At 43.7% G+C, this 14,401-nt stretch overlaps 1 protein-coding gene across 4 annotated transcripts in view; it reads right to left on the bottom strand.

Moving 5' to 3' along the window:
- The window catches only part of LOC112229454 (tubulointerstitial nephritis antigen-like), an 80,575-nt gene extending 67,185 nt beyond the window's left edge, over positions 1 to 13,390 (bottom strand). For 3 of the 4 annotated variants that reach the window (XR_006080574.1, XR_006080573.1, XM_042310531.1), the window contains exon 1: positions 13,198 to 13,389. Coding sequence is in view for 1 of the 4 variants with exons in the window: in XM_042310531.1 (XP_042166465.1) it covers positions 13,198 to 13,298 (101 nt within the window). In the remaining 3 variants the exon portion in view is untranslated. Of the gene's footprint in view, positions 1 to 13,197 lie in introns of all 4 variants that reach the window. The other variant, XM_042310532.1, reaches the window with a different exon arrangement.
- Positions 13,391 to 14,401: the final 1,011 nt, after the last annotated feature.

The following is a 14,401-nucleotide window of genomic DNA, read 5'->3' as shown; positions in this document are numbered from 1 at the left end:
GTCCTGCTTAGAGATCAACAAGTGAGATATGTAGGTCTAACAGTAGGATAATATATTCAAATCTAACAGCAAGCCCAAAAGTCACACTCAGTGGGTCATTTAACAGCTGGAGAGAGTTCTTAGGAAGATGGAAGGAGGAGAAGCTGGAGAAGGAGGAGGATGAGGAGAAGGAGGAGGAGGCCTGAGCTGCATGCCAACTCTGCAAGGTTTCCCTTGACAGTGGGCTCTGACTGAAATATCAACCCGTGATAACACCTACGTTCATCTGGTTCCTTTATGAAACAATCCACTCACAACCTTCAACAGGGTCATACAGTGTATCAAAAGGATCAACTAACTGTAATAACATACAAACATACATTTGATTTGATTTAAAGGGCGAACCTAGTGTAACAGCGGATGATTAAAGTCCCCTATTTCTTTAAACCGCTTCCTATGAGAGGTCTCAAGACAACAGAATACCTCGTTTCAGAACTTTTTAAATAAGGCCTGTCATTTGGGTTTAGATTATTTCAACATAACTAGTAAGAATAGTAACATAGCACCTTTTTATGTGATACGCGTTTATAAATCAACAAGTATGGAACATATCACTTTGTATATTATGTAGCTTTGACATACCTTGGATGATAATGACAAAATGTAGATTTTCGCCTAAATAGACATACCCAAAGGTAATGAGAGGGCCGTCAACAATAACTAGGAATGCTGCATACTCCAAAACAGATTCAAATGGGGCGTTTACATCTAACAGGTTAGGTCAAGATTTTAAGGGACCTCTCCACAAATCCGTACGCTACTCTTCAAAGAATTCTAGAGCATTCACAGAATGCTCTACTGTATTTGAACAGTGCAAATCTATACTTCACTATGATGAAGAGAAAGGTAAAGCTGCAAAGATTGAACTGCCCAATACTGTTACTGTATTTCAATGGTTTCAGGTCTGAGACATTACTAGACTGTGTCAATGTCCCAAATGACACCCTTTCCCTATAAAGTGCACTACTTTTGACCAGGGACCATAGGACTCTGGTCAAAAGTAGTACACTTTATAGGGAATAGGGTGCAGCCCTGGTCAAAAGTAGTGCACTATGTAGAGAATAGGGTTACATTTGGGACAAAACCTGTAAGCCTGCTATAAATATGGCTCTCTGGGGTCTCTTTGCATAATACGTTGTTCGATGCGGCCGCACTAAAATAGCACTCAATGCAATACTTCACTGTTTATTAAAAAAGGGACATTCCACCACTGCTCAGTCAAAAAGGGGGGTTGTGACATTATTATCATCAACATGAGAATATAAAGCTATCACATCATGGAAACAAACATCCTGCTGTCTGTCAGAGCTAATTTGTCAATCTTCAGGAAATGTCCCAAAGAGCATGCCTCTTTCTCTCTCTATCCTATCCTACAGAACACATCTCTCTCTATCCTGTCCTACAAACCACGCCTCTCTCTCTATCCTGTCCTACAGACCACGCCTCTCTCTTTATCCTGTCCTACAGAACACGCCTCTCTCTCTCTATCCTGTCCTACAGAACACATCTCTCTCTATCTTGTCCTACAAACCACGCCTTTCTCTCTATCCTGTCCTACAGACCACACCTGTCTCTATCCTGTCCTACAACCAGGCCTCCCTCTCTATCCTGTCCTACAGACCAGGCCTCTTTCTATCCTGTCCCACAAACAAGCCTCTCTCTATCATGTCCTACAAACCACGCCTCTCTATCCTGTCCTACAGACCACACCTCTCTATCCTGTCCCACAAACAAGCCTCTCTCTATCATGTCCTACAAACCACGCCTCTCTATCCTGTCCTACAAACCACGCCTCTCTATCCTGTCCTACAAACCACGCCTCTCTATCCTGTCCTACAAACCACGCCTCTCTATCCTGTCCTACAAACCACGCCTCTCTATCCTGTCCTACAAACCACGCCTCTCTATCCTGTCCTACAGACCATGCCTCTCTATCCTGTCCTACAAACCAAGCCTCTCTATCCTGTCCTACAGACCATGCCTCTCTATCCTGTCCTACAAACCACGCCTCTCTATCCTGTCCTACAGACCACGCCTCTCTATCCTGTCCTACAGACCATGCCTCTCTATCCTGTCCTACAAACCAAGCCTCTCTATCCTGTCCTACAGACCATGCCTCTCTATCCTGTCCTACAAACCACGCCTCTCTATCCTGTCCTACAGACCACGCCTCTCTATCCTGTCCTACAGACCATGCCTCTCTATCCTGTCCTACAGACCACGCCTCTCTATCCTGTTCTACAGACCACGCCTGTCTCTTTCCTGTTCTACAGACCATGCCTCTCTATCCTGTCCTACAGACCACGCCTCTCTATCCTGTCCTACAGACCACGCCTCTCTATCCTGTCCTACAGACCACGCCTCTCTATCCTGTCCTACAGACCAGGCCTCTCTATCCTGTCCTACAGACCATGCCTCTCTATCCTGTTCTACAGACCATGCCTCTCTATCCTGTCCTACAGACCATGCCTCTCTATCCTGTCCTACAGACCAGGCCTCTCTATCCTGTCCTACAGACCAGGCCTCTCTATCCTGTCCTATAGACCAGGCCTCTCTATCCTGTCCTACAGACCAGGCCTCTCTATCCTGTCCTACAGACCACGCCTCTCTATCCTGTCCTACAGACCACGCCTCTCTATCCTGTCCTACAGACCACGCCTCTCTATCCTGTCCTACAGACCACGCCTCTCTATCCTGTCCTACAGACCAGGCCTCTCTATCCTGTCCTACAGACCAGGCCTCTCTATCCTGTCCTACAGACCACGCCTCTCTATCCTGTCCTACAGACCACGCCTCTCTATCCTGTCCTACAGACCAGGCCTCTCTATCCTGTCCTACAGACCACGCCTCTCTATCCTGTCCTACAGACCACGCCTCTCTATCCTGTCCTGCAGACCAGGCCTCTCTATCCTGTCCTACAGACCACGCCTCTCTATCCTGTCCTACAGACCACGCCTCTCTATCCTGTCCTACAGACCAGGCCTCTCTATCCTGTCCTACAGACCATGCCTCTCTATCCTGTCCTACAGACCACGCCTCTCTATCCTGTCCTACAGACCAGGCCTCTCTATCCTGTCCTACAGACCATGCCTCTCTATCCTGTCCTACAGACCAGGCCTCTCTATCCTGTCCTACAGACCACGCCTCTCTATCCTGTCCTACAGACCACGCCTCTCTATCCTGTCCTACAGACCATGCCTCATCCTGTCCTATAGACCAGGCCTCTCTATCCTGTCCTACAGACCAGGCCTCTCTATCCTGTCCTACAGACCACGCCTCTCTATCCTGTCCTACAGACCACGCCTCTCTATCCTGTCCTACAGACCACGCCTCTCTATCCTGTCCTACAGACCACGCCTCTCTATCCTGTCCTACAGACCAGGCCTCTCTATCCTGTCCTACAGACCAGGCCTCTCTATCCTGTCCTACAGACCACGCCTCTCTATCCTGTCCTACAGACCACGCCTCTCTATCCTGTCCTACAGACCAGGCCTCTCTATCCTGTCCTACAGACCACGCCTCTCTATCCTGTCCTACAGACCACGCCTCTCTATCCTGTCCTGCAGACCAGGCCTCTCTATCCTGTCCTACAGACCACGCCTCTCTATCCTGTCCTACAGACCACGCCTCTCTATCCTGTCCTACAGACCAGGCCTCCCTGTCCTACAGACCATGCCTCTCTATCCTGTCCTACAGACCACGCCTCTCTATCCTGTCCTACAGACCAGGCCTCTCTATCCTGTCCTACAGACCAGGCCTCTCTATCCTGTCCTACAGACCAGGCCTCTCTATCCTGTCCTACAGACCACGCCTCTCTATCCTGTCCTACAGACCACGCCTCTCTATCCTGTCCTACAGACCATGCCTCTCTATCCTGTCCTACAGACCACGCCTCTCTATCCTGTCCTACAGACCAGGCCTCTCTATCCTGTCCTACAGACCACGCCTCTCTATCCTGTCCTACAGACCACGCCTCTCTATCCTGTCCTACAGACCACGCCTCTCTATCCTGTCCTACAGACCACGCCTCTCTATCCTGTCCTACAGACCAGGCCTCTCTATCCTGTCCTACAGACCACGCCTCTCTTTCCTGTCCTACAGACCACGCCTCTCTATCCTGTCCTACAGACCACGCCTCTCTATCCTGTCCTACAGACCACGCCTCTCTATCCTGTCCTACAGACCACGCCTCTCTATCCTGTCCTACAGACCAGGCCTCTCTCTATCCTGTCCTACAGACCATGCCTCTCTATCCTGTCCTACAAACCACGCCTCTCTATCCTGTCCTACAGACCACGCCTCTCTATCCTGTCCTACAGACCAGGCCTCTCTATCCTGTCCTACAGACCACGCCTCTCTATCCTGTTCTACAGACCACGCCTCTCTCTTTCCTGTTCTACAGACCATGCCTCTCTATCCTGTCCTACAGACCACGCCTCTCTATCCTGTCCTACAGACCACGCCTCTCTATCCTGTCCTACAGACCACGCCTCTCTATCCTGTCCTACAGACCAGGCCTCTCTATCCTGTCCTACAGACCATGCCTCTCTATCCTGTTCTACAGACCATGCCTCTCTATCCTGTCCTACAGACCATGCCTCTCTATCCTGTCCTACAGACCAGGCCTCTCTATCCTGTCCTACAGACCAGGCCTCTCTATCCTGTCCTATAGACCAGGCCTCTCTATCCTGTCCTACAGACCAGGCCTCTCTATCCTGTCCTACAGACCACGCCTCTCTATCCTGTCCTACAGACCACGCCTCTCTATCCTGTCCTACAGACCACGCCTCTCTATCCTGTCCTACAGACCACGCCTCTCTATCCTGTCCTACAGACCAGGCCTCTCTATCCTGTCCTACAGACCAGGCCTCTCTATCCTGTCCTACAGACCACGCCTCTCTATCCTGTCCTACAGACCACGCCTCTCTATCCTGTCCTACAGACCAGGCCTCTCTATCCTGTCCTACAGACCACGCCTCTCTATCCTGTCCTACAGACCACGCCTCTCTATCCTGTCCTGCAGACCAGGCCTCTCTATCCTGTCCTACAGACCACGCCTCTCTATCCTGTCCTACAGACCACGCCTCTCTATCCTGTCCTACAGACCAGGCCTCTCTATCCTGTCCTACAGACCATGCCTCTCTATCCTGTCCTACAGACCACGCCTCTCTATCCTGTCCTACAGACCAGGCCTCTCTATCCTGTCCTACAGACCAGGCCTCTCTATCCTGTCCTACAGACCAGGCCTCTCTATCCTGTCCTACAGACCAGGCCTCTCTATCCTGTCCTACAGACCACGCCTCTCTATCCTGTCCTACAGACCACGCCTCTCTATCCTGTCCTACAGACCATGCCTCTCTATCCTGTCCTACAGACCACGCCTCTCTATCCTGTCCTACAGACCAGGCCTCTCTATCCTGTCCTACAGACCACGCCTCTCTATCCTGTCCTACAGACCACGCCTCTCTATCCTGTCCTACAGACCACGCCTCTCTATCCTGTCCTACAGACCACGCCTCTCTATCCTGTCCTACAGACCAGGCCTCTCTATCCTGTCCTACAGACCACGCCTCTCTTTCCTGTCCTACAGACCACGCCTCTCTATCCTGTCCTACAGACCACGCCTCTCTATCCTGTCCTACAGACCACGCCTCTCTATCCTGTCCTACAGACCACGCCTCTCTATCCTGTCCTACAGACCAGGCCTCTCTCTATCCTGTCCTACAGACTACGCCTCTCTATCCTGTCCTACAGACCAGGCCTCTCTCTATCCTGTCCTACAGACCACGCCTCTCTATCCTGTCCTACAGACCATGCCTCTCTATCCTGTTCTACAGACCAGGCCTCTCTCTATCCTGTCCTACAGACCACGCCTCTCTATCCTGTCCTACAGACCAGGCCTCTCTCTTTCCTGTTCTACACATGTACTATATATACAGTTGAAGTCAGAAGTTTACATACACCTTAGCCAAATACATATAAACTCAGTTTTTCACAATTCCTGACATTCAATCCAAGTAAAAATTCCATGTCTTAGGTCAATTAGGATCACCAGTTTATTTTACGAATGTGAAATGTCAGAATAATAGTGGAGGGAATGATTTATTTCAGCTTTTATTTATTTCATCACATTTCCATGGGGTCAAACGTTCCCATACACTCAATTAGTATTTGGTAACATTGCCTTTAAATTGTTTAACTTGGGTCAAACATAGCCTTCCACAAGCCTCCCACAATAAGTTGGGTGAATTTTGGCCCATTCCTCCTGACAGAGCTGGTGTAACTGAGTCAGGTCTGTAGGCCTCTTTGCTCGCACAAACTTTTTCAGTTCTGCCCACAGATTTTCTATAGGATTTAAGTCAGGGCTTTGTGATGGCCACTCCAATACCTTGACTTTGTTGTCCTTAAGACATTTTGCCACAACTTTGGAAGTATACTTAGGGTCATTGTCCATTTGGAAGACCCATTTGCGACCAAGCTTTAACTTCCTGACTAATGTCTTGAGATGTTGCTTCAATATATTCACATAATTTTCCTTCAACATGATGCCATCTATTTTGTGAAGTGCACCAGTCCCTCCTGCAGCAAAGCACCCCCACAACATAATGCTGCCACCCCCGTGATTTACGGTTGGGATGATGTTCTTCGGCTTGTAAGCCACCCCCTTTTTACTCCAAACATAACGATGGTCATTATGGCCAAACAGTTCTATTTTTGTTTTAACAGACCAGAGGACATTTCTCCAAAAAGTACGATCTTTGTCCCCATGTGCAGTTGCAAACCGTAGTCTGGATTTTTTTATGGCAGTTTTGGAGCAGTGGCTTCTTTCTTACTGAGCGGCCTTTCAGGTTATGTCAATATAGGACTCGTTTTACCGTGGATATAGACACTTTTGTACCTGTTTCCTCCAGCATCTTCACAAGGTCTTTTTCCTGTTGTTCTGGGATTTACTTGCACTTTTCACACCAAAATACGTTCATCTCTAGGAGCAATGTGACGGCTACATGGTCCCATGGTGTTTATACTTGCGTACTATTGTTTGTACAGATGAAGGTGGTACCTTCAGGCGTTTGGAAATTGCTCCCAAGGATGAACCAGACTTGTGGAGGTCCACAATTTTCTTTCTAAGGTCTTGGCTGATTTCTTTTGATTTTCCCATGATGTCAAGGAAAGAGGCACTGAGTTTGAAGCTAGGCCTTGAAATACATCCACAGGTACACCTCCAATTGACTCAAATTATGTTAATTAGCCTGTCAGAAGCTTCTAAAGCAATAACATAATTTTCTGGAATTTTCCAAGATGTTTAAAGGCACAGTCAACTTAGTTTATGTAAACTTCTGACCCACTGGAATTGTGACACAGTGAATTATAAGTGAAATAATCTGTCTGTAAACAATTGTTGGAAAAATGACTTGTGACATGCACAAAGTAGATGTCCTAACCGACTTGCCAAAACTATAGTTTGTTAACAAGAAATTTGTGGAGTGGTTGAAAAATGAGTTTTAATGACTCCAACCTAAGTGTATGTAAACTTCCAACTTCAACTGTATAGTTATGGCATATGCTGCTATACAGATAATGTTACACAGATAATGTTAGAAAGAGAAAAGGAGACCCGTCCACTCTAGGAACTCAGATGCAATAATTGAATAACTAATCAAAATCAAATCAAATTTTATTTGTCAAATACACATGGTTAGCAGATGTTAATGCGAGTGTAGCGAAATGCTTGTGCTTCTAGTTCCGACAATGCAGTAATAACGAACAAGTAATCTAACTAACAATTCCAAAAAACTACTGTCTTATACACAGTGTAAGGGGATAAAGAATATGTACATAAGGATATATGAATGAGTGATGGTACAGAGCAGCATAGGCAAGATACAGTAGATGATATCGAGTACAGTATATACATATGAGATGAGTATGTAAACCAAGTGGCATAGTTAAAGTGGCTAGTGATACATGTATTACATAAGGATGCAGTCGATGATATAGAGTACAGTATCTACGTATGCATATGAGATGAATAATGTAGGGTAAGTAACATTATATAAGGTAGCATTGTTTAAAGTGGCTAGTGATATATTTACATCATTTCCCATCAATTCCCATTATTAAAGTGGCTGGAGTAGAGTCAGTGTCATTGACAGTGTGTTGGCAGTAGCCACTCAATGTTAGTGGTGGCTACTGCCAACACACTGTCAATGACACTGACTCTACTCCAGCCACTTTAATAATGGGAATTGATGGGAAATGACTAGCGTTTGGACAGCCGACCTGTCTTCATCAGGGTATAATGACAAAAAATGCTGGTCACTAGTTTATATATACTCAACAAAAATATAAATGCCACGTGCAACAATTTCATTTTTTCCCACAATAGGACTTTATTACGGACAGAAATACTCGTCAGTTTCATCAGCTGTCCGGGTGGCTGGTCTCAGACGATTCCGCAGGTGAAGAAGCCAGATGTGGAGGTCCTGGTCTGGCGCGGTTACACGTGGTCTGTGGTTTTTAGTCTAGTTGGACGTACTACCAAATTCTTTAAAATGACATTTGAGGCGGCTTATGGTAGAGAAATGAACATTCAATTCTATGACGACATCTCTGGTGGACATTCCTGCAGTCAGCATGCCAATTGCACACTCCTTTAAAACTTCAGATATTTGTGCCATTGTGTTTTGTGACATAACTGCACATTTTAGTGTGGCCTATTGGTGTCCGCAGCACAAGGTGCACCTGTGTAATGATCATGTTGTTTAATCAGCTTCTTGATATGCCACACCTGTCAGGTGGATGGATTATCTTGGCAAAGGAGAAATGCTCACCGACAGAGATGTAAATAAATTTGTGTTTTTTGTGCGTATGTGTCACGTTCTGACCTTTATTTCCTTTGTTTTGTCATTATTTAGTATGGTCAGGGCGTGAGTTGGGTGGGCAGTCTATGTTTGTTTTTCTAGGTTTTGGGGTATTTCTATGTTTTAGCCTAGTATGGTTCTCAATCAGAGGCAGGTGTCATTAGTTGTCTCTGATTGAGAATCATACTTAGGGAACCTGGGTTTCACTGTGTGTTTGTGGGTGATTGTTCCTGTCTCTGTGTTTGCACCAGATAGGACTGTTTTTGGTTTTCCACATTTATTGTTTTGTTAGTTATTTCATGTCTAGTTCCTTTATTAAAGAACATGAATAACCACCACGCTGCATTTTGGTCCACTTCTCCTTCACCACAGGAAAACCCTTACAGTATGGAACATTTCTGGGATCTTTCTGAGATCTCATTACCTTAATGATTTCTCTGTTAAATCTAATGAGACCCTGCTGTACATCAAGCAGACAACAACAGATGATAAACATCAAATCGCTAGGGATATTAGAGCCAACATGAATCCAGGCACAACTGCCTTCACTGGTGTAACTAATGAGCAGTGGTGTAAAGTACTTAAGTAAAAAATACTACTTAAGTAGTTTTTGGTGGTATCTGCACTTTACTATTTATATTTTAGCCACCTTCTACTTCCCTAACACCCAAAAGTACTCATTACATTTTGACAGGAAAATGGTCCAATTCACACACTTATCAAGAGAACATCACTGGTCATCCCTACTTCCTCTCATCTGGCAAACTCACTAAACACAAATGCTTCATTTGTAAATGATGTCAGAGTGTTGCAGTGTGTCCCTGGCTATCCATCAATAAAACTATATATAATAATCAGGCCTTCTGGTTTGCTTAATATAAGCAATTTGAAATGGTTTATACTTTTACTTGTGATACTTAAGTACATTTTATCAATTCCATTTACTTTTAAAATACGGTATTTCTGTTTTGTATTTTTAATACATTTGCAAAAATGTTTTTAAAAAAAGTTTTTGCTTTGTCATTATGGAGTATTGTGTGTAGATTGCTGTGGATTTTGATTTAATTGATCAATTTTAGAATAAGGCTCTATGTGCAAAACGTGGAAAAAGTCAAGGAGTCTGAATACTTTCCAAAGGCACTGTACATAGACAGAATCTCTGGTCACTTTAATGTTTATGAATATACTGTTTTACTCATTTCATATGTTTATACTGTATTCTATTTTATTGTATTTTAGTCAATGCCAACTCCGACATGGAGAGAATCTTGACCACACCTTTTTGGCTGGTGTGTGAACTCTCACTCTCTGCACAGCCATGGGAAGGACAAACAAGGGCCCCCAGCCACATCTTATTGTGTGTGATTGTATCATCAACACCAGCATCAACACCATGACCAAACACCATCACCAACTACCATTAACACCAGCATCAACACCATGACCAAACACCATCACCAACTACCATTAACACCAGCATCAACACCATGACCAAATACCATTAACACCACCATCAAACACCATCACCAACTACCAGTAACACCACCATCAATACCATGACCAACTACCATTAACACCATGACCAAAAACCATCACCAACTACCATTAACCCCACCATCAACATCATGACCAAACACCATCACCAACTACCATTAACCCCACCATCAACACCATGACTAAACACCATCACCAACTACCATTAACCCCACCATCAACACCATGACTAAACACCATCACCAACTACCATTAACCCCACCATCAACACCATGACTAAACACCATCACCAACTACCATTAACCCCACCATCAACACCATGACTAAACACCATCCACACCATCACCAAATCACAGGTCAAGTCTATGTACTGTAAATGGACATGTGACCAGAATTACCTTATTAAGGGCAAATGGTGTCATGTCACATACAGGACTTACAATATACTGTACATACAATATGCTTCGGAATGACTCAAGTAGTGAAAGTCACCCAGTAAAATACTACTTGAGTAAAAGTCTAAAAGTATTTGGTTTTTAATATACTTAAAGTATCAAAACTAAATGTAATTGCTAAATTATACTTAAGTATCAAAAAGTAAAAGTATGAATAATTTTTAATTCCTTATATTAAGCAAACCAGGTGGCACAATTTCCTTGTTTTTTTAAATTTACAGATAGCCAGGGGCACACTGCAACACTCAGACATCATTTACAAACTAAGCATGTGTCTTTAGTGAGCCCGCCAGATGAGAGGCAGTAGGGATGACCAGGGATCTTCTCTTGATAAGTGTGTGAATTTGACAACTTTCTGTCCTGTTAAGCATTCAAAATGTAACAACTGCTTTTGGGTGTCAGGGAAAATGTATGGAGTAAAAAGTACATTATTTTCTTTAAGAATGTAGTAAACGTTACAAATATAAAGTAAAAAATATGTCAAAATATAAATAGTAAAGTATAGTAGAGATACCACAAAAATTACTTTTAAATAATTTTATTTAACTACACCCCTGCCAACTCTGTCAATGATAGGCAAAAGGCAAAAACCACAAATAGTTTAGAGGAAAACTTTCTCTGTGGCGCAAATATAGCAAATACTGGCCATCATTGATCAAGCCAAGTACATGTATGTCCTCTGAGTGCTTACAAACTTTCCTTTGTAGACGACAGCTTTGTCTAGTGGGGTGGCTGGTGGTTAGAGCGTTGGGCCAGTAACCGAATGGTTGCTAGATCAAATCCCCGAGCTGACAAGGTAAAAATCTGTCGCTCTGCCCCTGAACAAGGCAGTTAACCCAAATAAGAATTTGTTCTTAACTGACTTGCCTAGTTAAATAAAGGTTAAATTAAACAAATCTAATCCCTGTGAATATGATATGGCCTGCTGGGTCCAGTTTTGTTCCACGGTAGTGTCTCAGACATACAGAATGACACAGTACTGTAGTCAGCCCTGCTTTGGTTCCATGGTAACGCCTCAGACATACAGAATGACACAGTACTGTAGTCAGCCTTGCTTTGGTTACATGGTAGCACCTCAGACATACAGAATGACACAGTACTGTAGTCAGCCTTGCTTTGGTTACATGGTAACGCCTCAGACATACAGAATGACACAGTACTGTAGTCAGCCTTGCTTTGGTTCCATGGTAGCGCCTCAGACATACAGAATGACACAGTACTGTAGTCAGCCTTGCTTTGGTTCCATGGTAACGCCTCAGACATACAGAATGGCACAGTACTGTTATCAGCTGTAGCCTTGCTGTTGATCCCTCCAGCACAGTAAAACAGAAAAGCCTCATCGCACAACCAACTTATAGACATTCCACAGTTATTATAACCCATAACGACTGCAACTCAGAGGGATGCAGTGCCCTAGAACCAGCTGCTCAACTACTTACAGAGTCCATTGCCGGCTGCCTGTCTGCCTCATATTGTATGGAGTCATGAAGGTAGAACACTGAACAAGCACAACACACCCTGGTTTCATCTCACCTGGGCAGTATCATTCACCTGTGCTGAGACAGCCAGACAAACAAACACATGCACGCAAGCAAACACACACCCACACACACACGCACACGCATAGACACACACACCAACTCTCTTTTCTCTCTCACCTCTCTTCACATATAGACAAATAGGATCAGCTGAACTTTGAAACATTGCTTCACAACCCACTAGATAACTCAATCACTCACAGTCAGTATCAGTCTAAAAGCATTTCAATGGAGTGAGGTATTTCTAGAGAGTTCTAAGAGTGTGTCATGGGGTCCTTGAGTTCTGTTTACTTTTATTCTCAACTCAAGGATACACTAAACAAAGCAACCATTTATTTTACAGGTGTCACACAAACCTCCCTTGGTTTAAAACAGGAGACACAGTCCAAAGACAAAATTAACAATCATCTTAGTATCTAGAATACATAAGATGTACACTACACTTTCAGACATTTTCCACATATCAAGTCTAATTTTGTAGTATTATATGTGGGTTAAATCATAGTTTTTTAAATCTTTTTTTTAATTAACCCTTTATTTAACTAGACAACTAATCAAATTCTGAAAACAAACTTAAGAAGAATCTGATTAGGAAGCCTGAACATAACTGAAACTAGTCACAGTAAATGCTAATTACAATCACATTATATCAAAACTAGCATAGCCAAGGAAATCTAACTAGCTTTATTTATTTAGTTGTTTACCATCAAACCTACTTCCAAAATGTTTGTTCCATTTTTTAGATAATGATGTGAATCCTGCACCTGTCTGATCTGGCTCAGAGAGAGGGAAAGAGGTCATCCATTTTACCTTGTATGTGTGTTCTGTGAAAATCTCTCTTGTTTGTAATCCAATAGAAAAACCCAGTCCTGTAAAAGATATGATTTTCTGCTGCTTTCTCTGTGATTCATACACAGCGAGAAAGTCTGTCTCCCTTTCTCCCTCACTCTCTTCTCATTCACTGCACTGTCAGGCTAAACAACTGAGTTATATATACTGTACAGCCACTAAGTATGAACAAACCACTCCTCCCTCCCCCTCCTTCACACTCTCTCTCTGCCCTATCCTCCTGACTCCTAGCCTAAATCTTATTTTCACTCTCTCTCTGCCCTATCCTCCTGACTCCTAGCCTAATCCTTATTTTCACTCTCTCTCTGCCCTATCCTCCTGACTCCTAGCCTAAATCTTATTTTCACTCTCTCTCTGCCCTATCCTCCTGACTCCTAGCCTAATCCTTATTTTCTCTCTCTCTTGAATAAACCTAAAACAGTTATTTTCAAAAGCAACTGCCATTTAGCTCTTTCTTTCTATTTTGTCCCTGTGATTAAGCTTTTTTAATTTGTGACATCACCACAGGGTCATCCACTTGTTTCCCTTTGGCACAGTGACCACCTCGCTACCCCCTAGTGGTCACTAGAAAAACATAACATAGGGTGGTTTGAAAAGACTCAAATCAAATCAAATCAGAATCAAATCAAATTGTATTTGTCACATACACATGGTTAGCAGATGTTAATGCGAGTGTAGCGAAATGCTTGTGCTTCTAGTTCCGACAATGCAGTAATAACGAGCAAGTAATCTAACTAACAATTCCAAAAAAAACTACTGTCATACACAGTGTAAGGGGATAAAGAATATGTACATAAGGATATATGAATGAGTGATGGTACAGAGCAGCATAGGCAAGATACAGTAGATGATATTGAGTACAGTATATACATATGAGATAAGTATGTAAACCAAGTGGCATAGTTAAAGTGGCTAGTGATACATGTATTACATAAGGATGCAGTCGATGATATAGAGTACAGTATCAACGTATGCATATGAGATGAACAATGTAGGGTAAGTAACATTATATAAGGTAGCATTGTTTAAAGTGGCTAGTGATATATTTACATCATTTCCCATCAATTCCCATGATTAAAGTGGCTGGAGTAGAGTCAGTGTCATTGACAGTGTGTTGGCAGTAGCCACTCAATGTTAGTGGTGGCTGTTTAACAGTCTGATGGCC

This window comes from Oncorhynchus tshawytscha, linkage group LG31 (genome assembly GCF_018296145.1).
Source record: "Oncorhynchus tshawytscha isolate Ot180627B linkage group LG31, Otsh_v2.0, whole genome shotgun sequence".
Lineage (NCBI taxonomy): Eukaryota > Metazoa > Chordata > Actinopteri > Salmoniformes > Salmonidae > Oncorhynchus > Oncorhynchus tshawytscha.
Note: the sequence above shows the minus strand (reverse complement) of the source record. Positions and strands in the feature narration are given on the sequence as shown.